This window comes from Sciurus carolinensis, chromosome 6 (genome assembly GCF_902686445.1).
Source record: "Sciurus carolinensis chromosome 6, mSciCar1.2, whole genome shotgun sequence".
Lineage (NCBI taxonomy): Eukaryota > Metazoa > Chordata > Mammalia > Rodentia > Sciuridae > Sciurus > Sciurus carolinensis.
In genome coordinates, this window is record NC_062218.1 from 130,744,274 (window position 1) to 130,756,023 (window position 11,750).

At 41.3% G+C, this 11,750-nt stretch overlaps 1 protein-coding gene across 2 annotated transcripts in view; it reads right to left on the reverse strand.

Moving 5' to 3' along the window:
- Window positions 1-1,911, reverse strand: part of Faf2 (Fas associated factor family member 2) — a 58,198-nt gene extending 56,287 nt beyond the window's left edge. For both annotated transcript variants that reach the window (XM_047556359.1, XM_047556362.1), the window contains exon 1: window positions 1,812-1,911. In XM_047556359.1, the coding sequence (XP_047412315.1) occupies window positions 1,812-1,874 (63 nt within the window). In that variant the 5' untranslated portion in view covers window positions 1,875-1,911. The remainder of the gene's footprint in view (window positions 1-1,811) is intronic.
- Between the last annotated feature and the right edge of the window lie 9,839 nt (window positions 1,912-11,750).

An 11,750-nucleotide genomic window follows, 5' to 3' on the forward strand; every position in this document is an offset into this window, starting at 1 on the left:
CTTTTCCATTTGAAATATCTTAAAACAAACACCTGCACTAGTTACTAATACTCAGTTGATTCCAAAATAAACAGAAGCAGTGGAGGACTGCAGAAAAATCTTAGAAATATCAGATGGACTGAGAAACATGATAAATATACTTTAGGGAGTTCCAATCAAATTACATGTCACACACACATAAAAGAAAATAGAGGAAAACAGATTTCTAAAATATTTACTAATCTCAATATATCAAATGAGGAAATTGAGAGCCAGGTCCTACCAAGCAGTGTCATACTGTTCTATCCTGATCCTGCGGAGATTCTAAATACATGCTGAATACTGTTCCTGAAGTAAACCTGAAATCTAATGTTGTCACTTTCTGGTTGAAAAAAACCTTTGATGGCTTCCCATGCCTACAGATTAAAAAGTTTAAACTACTGTGTGGAGGTTTGAAAGGCCTCCAAAATCAAGTTCTAGTTTACCTTTTCAGTCTTATTTTCCACCCTCAATTCTCTAAAACCATCACAATAGGCATACTTCACACTTTCCCATCTCCATACATATGCAACCTGTTGTGCAGCAGGTAAAGCCCAAGAAAGCGCTGGAAAGATGAACCTAAGCTTAAATATGGCACCATCACATACTATCTGTGTAAGTTAAGCATGTTACTCTAAAGCTTCATTTCCTTCATCTTTAAAATAGGCATTGTGACAGTATGAATCTTGCAGGAATTCTGAGTATTAAATGAGATAATGTATGCTAAATGTTTAGCAAAATACTTACAACTTTGTAAATACTTAGTAAATGGTATTCTACCTAAGAGTGCCTGAGCACTAAGATTTTTCATAAAGACTGCTGAATAAATGAATATTTAGCACATTTTGTATTATGAAATAAATGTACTACTAACTTCAGTTCTATTATAAGTGAAATAATGCTAAACAGCAGTAATACTGTTTGGGAGCACTGTACTGTTTAGAAAGTCCTTCTAATATCCATAAACTCACTGCTCTCCACAACATCCTCAAGGAAGTAGATACTTTTAAAATATGCATTTAAAAGACAGGAGAACTGCTAACCAAGCTATGGTTATCCACCCTAATGGTCTCCTCCAACTAGATTCTCCAGCTTAGAGGTGAAATGCTTAGTGATAAGGAAAATTCACTAAAATGCAGATTCCTGCAAGTTGCCACCCTCCTCAAGCATAATCAAGCACAGGAGTCCAGAAATGAGCCGAAGGTGTATGAACCCCTCAGAAGCCATCGATGATTGTATTTACATTACACTGTTTCGATATATGATGTCCTCCCACATCTACAGAGCAGGAGCCAGGCCTGTGTGTAGGTGCTTCCTCCCCCACCACAGCCCGCAACACAAGACCTGGTACCAAAGAGGCCCTCGGTGAATGCTTGTGGAAATAGTACGGGACAGTGGCAGAAGTGTTCCGGAAACCCGAATTAATGCCAACTCTGAAATAGGAATTATGCATTTCAGGCAGAACTAGAGTCGCTGGGTGGAGATGGTCTGACAGGTAACCAGGTTGACAAGGATGACTGAGGACTAGCGCCGCTAAGAGAAACTAGGGAAGTTGACCCGCTGAGGGTAAAGGGACACGGACGAGACGGGCCTGGCTGGCAGTGATTGCTGGAAGGCTGAGAACCGACAGAGGCTCGGAGACTAGGGGAATCCGGACAGTTGGCATCTGGGGGTGGGGGGGCACCTGCGGGTCTGAGAAAGAGCCCGGACCCAATCTGAGTTAGGAAGGTTATGAGATTCTCTAGGGGCCCACTTCCCATCCCGCATCTGCTGCGCCGACTACTCGCTGCTACCTGAAACTGCAGCAGCTTCTCTGTCTGCTCCTGGGTTAGATCCCGCTCCTCAGGCGCCGCCATTTTGCCGCCGCCTCTACGCTCCTGACCCGTCCGCACCGTCACCCGCCGGAAGTGACCTCAGGCGCAACCACATCCGGTCTGAACGGTCGCCGGCGCGCAACTGCGTGTGCGCGCGCTGGCTCACACGCCCCTTCCGCAGCCTGCCGCCAGAGGGAGCCATGCTCTGGTCAATGCCGAACCATTACGGAAACTACTATGGTTTGCTATCGGTATTATCGGTACTTGTCGCCCTTTTGATTTATGCGACAAACTGAGTATTGGAGTCCTAAGATCCCTGAATAGAACGCAGAGAGCCGTGGGAGCCCGAATGCGCCTAGAGAAACTCAGGAAGGGCCCAAATGGCGTTCGGCCGATTTGGGCTACTCCCTAACCATTTTCCAGTCACTTCCAATAATCCTGAAGGTTTCTCTGGAAATCGTGACCGTGGTCTTTTGACGCTTGATTCATGCACTGTTCAAAGTTGCCGATCATCTCTCGGGAAGTTCTGAAAGTCAATGATGGTGGGGCACTTCCGACGCCACCTTCGAACAGGAAGCTGTGGGAAAGCTTTTTGTTTACATTGCGATCTCAGCATCATTAGGTAGGAGTGTTTGCACCTGGCTTCCTGGATCTTTGGCTATTAATGGTGCTCCGATACTTGGGGAAAGCTTTCCAAACAGCCTTGTAGCCAAGGTACCGGAGCCACCGCTGGGCCTCAAGCCTTCTCAGGTCATTCTCCTCGTAGCGCCAAGGGCCTAGACCAGTGGCCCCCTACAACCCAAGAAAGATCCCTGAATCTTCAGCAGAGTTAGGTTCAGGTTGTAGTTACCACCTTGCAAATTCTGGGCACCCTTGGGCAAACCTTTTGGGATCCATCTTGCCATGTCCTCTGAAACACCGCCTTTATTCATTCTCCTTGGAGATTGTTTCTTGCCTTTCCCATATGCCATTTCTACTGTTTTGCCCCTTCTGTCAGTCTCTACTTCCCTTGAAAAAGAGAAGACTGCCACCTCTCCTTAGGTCTCTTATTTTCATTACTGCTTCTTTTCTCCCCATATGAACTTTATCCAGAAGACCTTTGGATGCAAAGAGAGCTGTGTTTGGTACACACTTTTCCACTGCCATATTAAATAAAACTTGTGGGACCGGGTGTGGTGGCACAAGTGTGTAATCCCAGGAACTTTGGAAGACTGAGGCAGGAAGAGTGTAAGTTCAAGACCAGTCTGGGCAAGTTAGTGAGACCCTCTCTCAAATTTTAAAAAAATAAAAAGGACTGGGGATGTACGGATGTAGCCCAGTGGTAGAGCATCCCTGGGTTCAATCGGCAGTACCACAAGAAAAAACAAACTTGTGGGAAGTCATGGATTTGAACTGAGCACATGCACTAAACATAATGGACCAAGCTAATAGTTTAATCCCAGCAACTGAACTTTGGTTGCTTGTAGGAGGCCTTGTAGCCAATAAACCTAGCTATAACCATTTGGTTGATTTACTAAGCCATCGTCTATGCCTGACTTCCATTTTTCTATAAATGTTGTCTCATCACATGTTAAGTGGAGTACTCCGAACCTCTTCTGGTACCTGCCCAATTTGCAAACTGTTTTTGTCTTTCTTTTGTTAGGGGGATACCAGACCTGATTATAAAATGAAATTATAAGAACATTATGATGAAGAACCAATGCCTGAGGTTAAGCCCCCATCCCCCACCCTAGCCTTTCTTCAGGGAACATAATTAGGTATGGGTCCTTATCTATTGGATTGTAAATAACTAGCTCTAGGAGGCTGAAGAATTCCTCTTGAAATGTAAACCTTCCCCTAACAGTCTTTCAAGACCAGAGAGTCTACATATGCTGTGAGAACAATTGTTTCTTATACTTTGTGAACTTTCTGAACTCTAGGAATGTAGCCACATCACTTATTGCTAGTATAAATTGTAGGTTACTATGCCAATTAACTGCTGTCTAAACTATAATGGTTACAGGCTTAGTTCTTAGAAATATAGCTCTTAGGGAGATAAACTCATGTTGTTTTGAGTAACTGCTGCCTGTGCCACTTCATAACACTCACAAGCGCTTTACTGTCTTTGTTCTGACCTGTGAGCTACTCTGCATAAAATTTCTGTGCATGGCCCTTGATCACATAGGTCAAGAAGTCTAACCCACTAATGTTGTAATGGTTAAGGAATGATGTCAAATTGCCTATAAAGGGCCATCTGTAACCTCAGCTTGGGGTTCAGCACTTCAGAGCCCTGGGACATCTGGGTGGCCAGGTATGAAAAAACCTGAGTTCTCCAACCCTCACCCTTGCTGAGGGTGATTTCCATAACACTTTACGCAAAATAACTTTTTTTTAAGTTAAAATCTTTTTTATTTTTACAGACTGCATTTTGATTCATTGTACACAAATGCGGTGCAACTTTTCATTTCTATGGTTATATGCAATGTAGATTGACACCATTCATGTAATCATACATATACATAGGATAATACTGTTTAATTCTACTATCTTTCTGTCCTCCACCCCCTTCCACCCCATTTTCCTCTACACTATCCAGAGTTCCTTCATTCTTCTCTTCCCCCACTACCCCCCCCTCATTATATATTGTCATGCACTTATCAGAGAAAACATTTGGTCTCGGGTTTTTTGGGCTCGGTCTATTTCACTTAGCATGATATTTTCCAACTTCATCTATTTACCAGCAAATGCCATAATTTTATTCTTCTTTATGACTGAGTAATATTCCATTGTATATATATACCACAGTTGCTTTATCTATTCATCAACTGAAGGGCATCTAGGTTGGTTCCACAATCTAGCTATTATGAATTGAGCTACTATGAACATTGATGTGGCTGCATCACTATATATGCTGATTTTAAGTCCTTTGGGTATAGGCCAAGGAGTGGGATAGCTGGATCAAATGATGGGTCCATTCCAAGCTTTCTGAGGAATCTCCATACTGCTTTCCAGAGTGGCTGCACCAATTTGCAACCCCACCAGCAATGCATGAGTGTGCCTTTTCCCCCACATCCACACAAAACACTTATTATTGCTTGTGTTCTTGATAATAGCCATTCAAATTGGAGTTAGAGGAAACCTTAGGGTAGTTTTAATTTGCATTTCTCTAATTACTAGGGATGATGAGCACTTTTTCATATATTTGTTAATCACCTGTGTATCTTCTTCTGTGAAGTGTCTGCCCATTTCATTAGCCCATTTATTGATTGGGTTCTTTATATTTTGGGTGTAAGGTTTTTTAAGTTCTTTATAAACTTTGGAGATGAGTGCTCTGCCAAAAGAACTTTTGTTGCCAAAATTTCTGTCCTTGTACCCAATGCCAATCCAATAACATGGTTTTGAGAAAAAAAATATAGTTTATTGCTTTTGCTAGTAAAGGAGAAACGCAGGGGACTTCTGCCCTGAAGGCTGTGATTCTGCCCATTAACTGAAACAGGGAACTTTTCAAGAAGTGATTCAGGGAAAATGAGATTAGGGAGGAGAGATCAGTAAGGAGAAGATCAGGGAAAAGAAGATAGTGGAGGAGAAGGTTAGGGAAAAGAAGATCAGGGAGAAGGTCAGGGAAAGGGTTGGGAAAAAAAAAGCAATAAGGGATATAGTCAAAGCATCAAGTGAATCTCTGTCATAATTCCCCACTGTCAATTCCGAGCTTCCATTTCTATGAAAAGAAGACATCTCCATGCTACTTCCTACTGAAAGAGCGAAGTTGGGGGAAGTAACTTAAAGTTCTTGTTTTCTATCAGGTGGTATGTGGACAACTATGGGCATTTAGCATCAGAGCAGTCCAGAGATCCACAGTGGCAGATGGCAGGTGACTGGAGAAGGCATACATATGGCAGGGATCTTGCTAAGACAACAATAAAGACAGCAAAGCATTACTTTTTTTGTAAATAATTAGCACAAAAACAATTAGGATTTCAGCCAGTCTCTGAAAACCATGAGGATAGTAACTCATGATCTTAGTGGAAAACAGATCAAGTTCATCAATGTAGGAGGTTAAGATTTGTAGGTCTATGAAATAAGATTTGAATTAACTCAGGACAAATTTGCAACTCTTGTGATCATTATTATTAGGCACTGTCACACAAGAACCCTTCCTTTATAGCCTCCAGCTTTACTTATTTTTGGTAGGGCTGACACAAATGTACATCTTAAGTTACACTTAAAAAACCATTGTTTTTCCTTTTAAATGTATACGTAAGACTGTGCTTAGGCTACACTCCCCTGCCAGGTGTTTAAGAACAAGTTGGTCAAAACTGACCTTGTTCCTATCTAAAGGTCAGCTGAGATTTCTCAGAGATCACTTTTGGGGACGTGTATGCCGCCTGGCTCCTTTGAAAGTATCAGGTACATTTCTGTCTCCATGACCCTCCTATTTTCAGAATGTGCACTGGCTGGCTTCCTATTCTCTAGGGTTCTCTCCATCTCCCTGATCAGTAGATCAGGTGACTCACCAGAGTTGTAGGAGTCAGAGAGGGGTCCCATCATTCTCGGCATCTTGGCTGAACTTAAAGGGCAAGGACCAAAATATTGACTGCTTTTTCCTTGGCCTTTCCAATTCTTGACTTTTGTCTCCAAGTTTTCAGTTTTAAACACCCAGCAAGTCAGTTTCTCCAATCTTAAAGAGGGAATAACAGGTTATAACTTCAATATCTATAATTTACAGATGCCCCTTTCATTTAATTGGGGTTAGATTAGTCCTGGAAGTCAGCAGTATGTACTATCTGTCCTTTAGGTGATGGCTTATTATCTCAGATTAACTCAGGTTGTTTTGATGTTATTGTTGTTGTTTTAGAAGCAGTACCTCTGCAAAACACTAACAGGCAACAGTTATAAAGTTTACGTTGAATATACAAAATGAAATTAACAGAGTAAAAACACAGTTTTTGCTCAGTGTAATAGGTATGAACCAATAAAAAGTGACTTTCATAATTTTGAACCTTTACTTAGTTATATATTATATCCTCTGTTTGAGGTCACAGTAATTGTTACAACAAAAATCAATCTTTTAAACACACCTTTAAATAGCTTAAGTCTAGCCTATTTTGGAGCCATTCTAACATGGAGTAACATAGGAGGCAGAGCCTTATCTTAGGTAAGGTGGGGCTCTTCACAAATAACAATACAACATTACATCTGAAATATGAATCAAAGAAAGGCTAAGAGAGCTTTTAACTTTCTTTTTGTGGAAAAAGTGGCAGAATATGCCTCCATATTTTACAATGTCACCTTGAAACAGATCAGGCTTTAATACCTTCCAAAAATACATTTAAATCCCAATTCCAGTGTGAAGAGTAACACAAAATTGTATATATAACTTATTGACAACAGGTTACTTTATTCAGTTATAAAACATCAAATACATGAATAAATGCCAACCAAATTTGTTATTTCCATACAAATCTGACATGTTACACCCAATTTTAGTTTGGAGAACACCAACTTGACAAAGCGCTCTCCTAAGCTTTACGTTTAACTAAGTTTGACTTTTGAAGTACAACTTACAATTCAGAGTGTACAGTAAAAATAATCACAGGTCTTCATGGGTTAAAAATCAAAGGAGACCCTTAAATCTCATACATTTAGGAAACAATGTTACTGATGAAATTGATTTAATCAAAGCAAACATATAAGATAGGTCTTCAAATGACAGTGTGGCCCTTCTATGTCAGATACAATGTAAAAGGAGAACACTTATTGGTTATCTTACCTTTAAACTTACATAAACTTTCATTTTACAAATGTTTACATAACACTTTGACAAGGCTTAGACAGTTTTTAGATGCATACATATACCTAGTCACATATATTTAGGGTGCCAACTATAACATTATAACCTAAATAACAGTTGTTTTTTTACTCAGTTACAAAGTAATCATATGAGTTTAAAACAGGTACAAACCCTAATTCCTTTAAGACTTTAGTTGCCCCCAAGTAATAAAACTGAACAAAAACAAAAAAATTATCTCAATAGATAAGAGTGGTTCAATATTTCAGACTTTGCTTCATATCAGTATAATAAAGTTCAAAAGACTTTGTGCTAATTATAGCCAATTAAATCACAAACACAAACTTTTGAGATTTAACTTCCACAAAAATTCTGCAACATGCTTAAACATTCAAAACTTTTACATCCTTTGTTTCATCTTTTTTCATCTTGGACTTCAGCCCAAGAACATTACTTTACCAGACAAAATACTTTCTCATCCAGAAACATTTCTTTTACCTTCTAATTTTCCATACTAAAATATATTTCCATACCTATAACTTTCTTTTATCTTTTCTAGTTTTGAACCCTTTCTTAAATTCATATTCTGAAACAGACCTTATGAATGTTATCTATGCATTTAATTTACACACGTTTTATTCCAGAAGAGGGTTAGACAATCCAGCACATACAAAATACTGTGCCTTAATGCTTTTTCTCCCACACCACATTCACAGGATATATTTGAGCCTGATCCGTCTCCATTATCATTGTCACAATGCCATCAACTTTCAGTGAGTTCGCCACTGTTAATTTTACCCAGAGGCTCCTTTTGGGCCTTTTTCTAAGCATATTGCTATAGAATGTAATACTAAGCATATTGCCAACATATATAATACTAAGCGTATTGCTATAGGGGGCCCTTGAAATCCCTTTGCAGAGGCTGCCTGCAAAACACAGCTTGGCCGTAATTTCTTTTTCTTTTCTGAGTGCAGTTATTTATTCTGCCACTCCCCAGGCATTGGATGGAATGCTATTATAGCAAGAATAGCTTTGCCCCAGTGATGAATATCACATAGCCAAATAGGTTCTCCTGTCAGATCTTAAAAGGGGAGACTTTTCCTCTTCCCAGGTCATAACTGACAGTGCTGGAAACTACTACCACATTCTTTGTGGCCAGCAGCCTCCACCTCCCCACTGCCACCAGGGGCAAAAGGGGTTGGAAGTCAGGGCAGTGGCCAGGTTCTTTTTGGCCATTTTTCTACAGCCCAGATAGCTTTTCTGGGATTTTTTTTCCAGTTTAGGACTAGTGTCCTTGACAACAGTGAGATGATCTATTGCTGCCTGGAACCAAGCTGAGACAGTGCTGGGAGTGCCAGCACTGGGTTTAAAAGATTGAAATTCTTTTTAACCCTTTCTTCTGGTGTCCTGTTATCTTTGCACACCAGAGGCAGTGTCTTTGGCACCTTCAACTTAGTTCCTGATGGTTCAGGCTCCTTATCATGCAACTGCATAAATGCCTGTACATACAGAATCTCTTTCATATACTTTTCCCCTGACATATCAACTTCAATGTCAAGATTATATAATAATCCAGAAAAACCCTTTAAAGACTAGATTGTGTTACAGCATACCCTCTTTCTCTAAGATAGGTTTATACCTATAGGTGGCCCATGCAGTCAAGATCCTCTGCTCAAGAGACTACCAGTAAGATCAATGCAGCATGGCCACATCTTAAAGGGTCAGTAACAGACAAAAAAAAAAAAAAAAGACAAGACAGGATCACTGAAACCCAGCCCAGGCTGACAGATGGGAACCTTAGAAACAGACAGACCTGCATGTACAAAATTTCTTCCACTTACTTTACCTTTGACAGACCAACTGCAACTGCAAGATTGTACAATAATCTAGAAAGTTACTTAAAAGCCTGATAATTACAGTAAAAAAGATTATCTTAGGCATACTAATTGGTGGCCCTTTCTTCAACTCACTTTACCTCTGACAGATCAACTCCAATTGCAAGAGTGTACAAAAAAGAAACATAGAGAGACAACCAGAGAGGAGCCCCAAAATCATGGCTGACAGATGGGAATCTTGAAATTGATCAGCCAAGATCTTTTCCAAGAGACTACCCATAGAATCAATTCAGTACTGGCCAAACAAACCAGACAATCAGAGGGAATTCCAAAACCATGGACAACAGACAGGAACCTTTTAAACAGGAAGACTAGATAGGGGAAAATCCAAAATTCCCAACTCCCACTTAACCATGACTTCTACACCAGCAGCACCACAGATGTCCCCATGAAGAGGGACCAGATGTTCTCACAAAGGGGAACCAGATATGTAGAATCAAGGGTCTTGGTATGCACATTGGGGGAGGTTATAGAATGGCCAAAGTTGTCGCAACCTTCCTGAGTTCAGTTTCTTTTTTGTCAGAGTGGACTTGGTGGAGCTACCTGTACTGTTCAGGGAGAGAAGGTGAGAGTTCCCTGGACAAAAGGAGCTTACGCAGTTGCTGGGATGGTCCCTCAGTCCCTCTTTTTACTCACAGAAGCAACTCCTCTGGTTCAACCTGAGGCAAACTCACCCATCTCCTAACTCCTGTGTTGGCTCACAACAAGTTTGCCAGCACCTTACATCCTCATCAGGGAAGTGGGGTTCCTTGAAGAGCCAGGCCTGCCCAAGAAAGCTGGGGTGAGGACTGATCATGGGTCCCATCTGGGTCACCAAATTTGTTGCTGAAAGTTCAGTCCTTGTCCCTATTGGCATATCCAGTCCATTGGATCCCTTCATGGAGAAAAGAGCTCCCATCAGTGAACCATATGAAAGTAGAATATGAGGTTAGAGCACTTCAGTGGGCACCCCAAAGGAAAGTTATTTTGATTAAGATGGGGACAACTGCCAAGTTGATGATACAGAGATCTTGCCCCAAACGGTAAGATCCTTTCGCTTTTTAACAGCCAGATGGGAGTGTTATAAGGTGGGTTGGTGGGGTGCAGGAAGCCTTTCTGCCTTAAATCCTGGAGGACTAGTTGAAATTCTAAGAGGCTCCTTTAGGGAAGGGAATATTGGGCCTTGGCTGGATCCCTCCACACTGGCCACCTCCTCTAAAGGGGGCTCCACCAATGAGAAGCACCCAGAAAAACCACTCTGGATTCAGGAATTCACACAAGAGATTTTATTAGGCAGATGAGCAGAATCCCTGTGGGAGAACTGTCCAGGTCAGCTGAGAAGAAATTTGAGTGAGAGGGTCAGTCCAGGTGAAGGCACAGAGACCCTGTGAGTCAGGATGAAAAGGGACAGTGAAAAAGGCATACCCAAGCAAATAAGTTTTGATGGCTCTAGGTCAGGGATCAGGTGAAGGGATTTAAGATTTTCTAGTAAAGGTCCCAAGGGTGAATCTGCCAGAATGGAAGACCTAGATCCCATGGTGGAGACTGAGAAATAGCCAAGTCAGTGTCCAAAGTGTCCTGAGGTCACAGATTAGTTGACTGGAGATGAGAAGTCACAGTGATGCGGGTTGTCATCTGACCATCAGCCCAGCAAAATCCGAGAGAGTTGAGGACCTGGAAAGTGAAGAGGAGCCTCAACCCTGAGGGAGAACCTCCACCATAAAGATCGGGGACTCACCTGTCAGATAAGGAGAAACACAGGGGACTCCTATCCCAAAAGCTGTGAGTCTGCCCATCGTAGGGAACTGGGGGAGGGGTTTTTCTTGCTTAGTATTGCTTTGGCTTTTCTGGGTCTCTTCTTCCAAATAAATTTAAAGATTGTTTTTCCTAATTCTGCAAAGAATGTCAGGAAATTTTGTCAGGGTCCAGCCCTAGCAGGGGTAGGGGTCCTCGGTGGATGGGAGGCATCGGTGTGATGGAGAAACAGCACACAGAGACACCAAGTATTCTGAGGCTGAATTTGTATCTTTATTTTTCTGCCAGCCTTTTTATAGATATTTTTCTTTAGTAATGATTATATCATTTTATGGTTAGTTTAGAATAAGAAAAACCTTCAAAAGTACAATCTATGCTTCTTCTCAAAGTACACATTCTCTCTGTATGACAGTCCAGACCAAAACAATCCTATTTCCCAGCTAGATTAAAACAACCTTGTCTCCCAGCTAAACTGAAACAAATTTGCCTCCCAGCTAAACTGAGGGCACCATGATCTGCCTG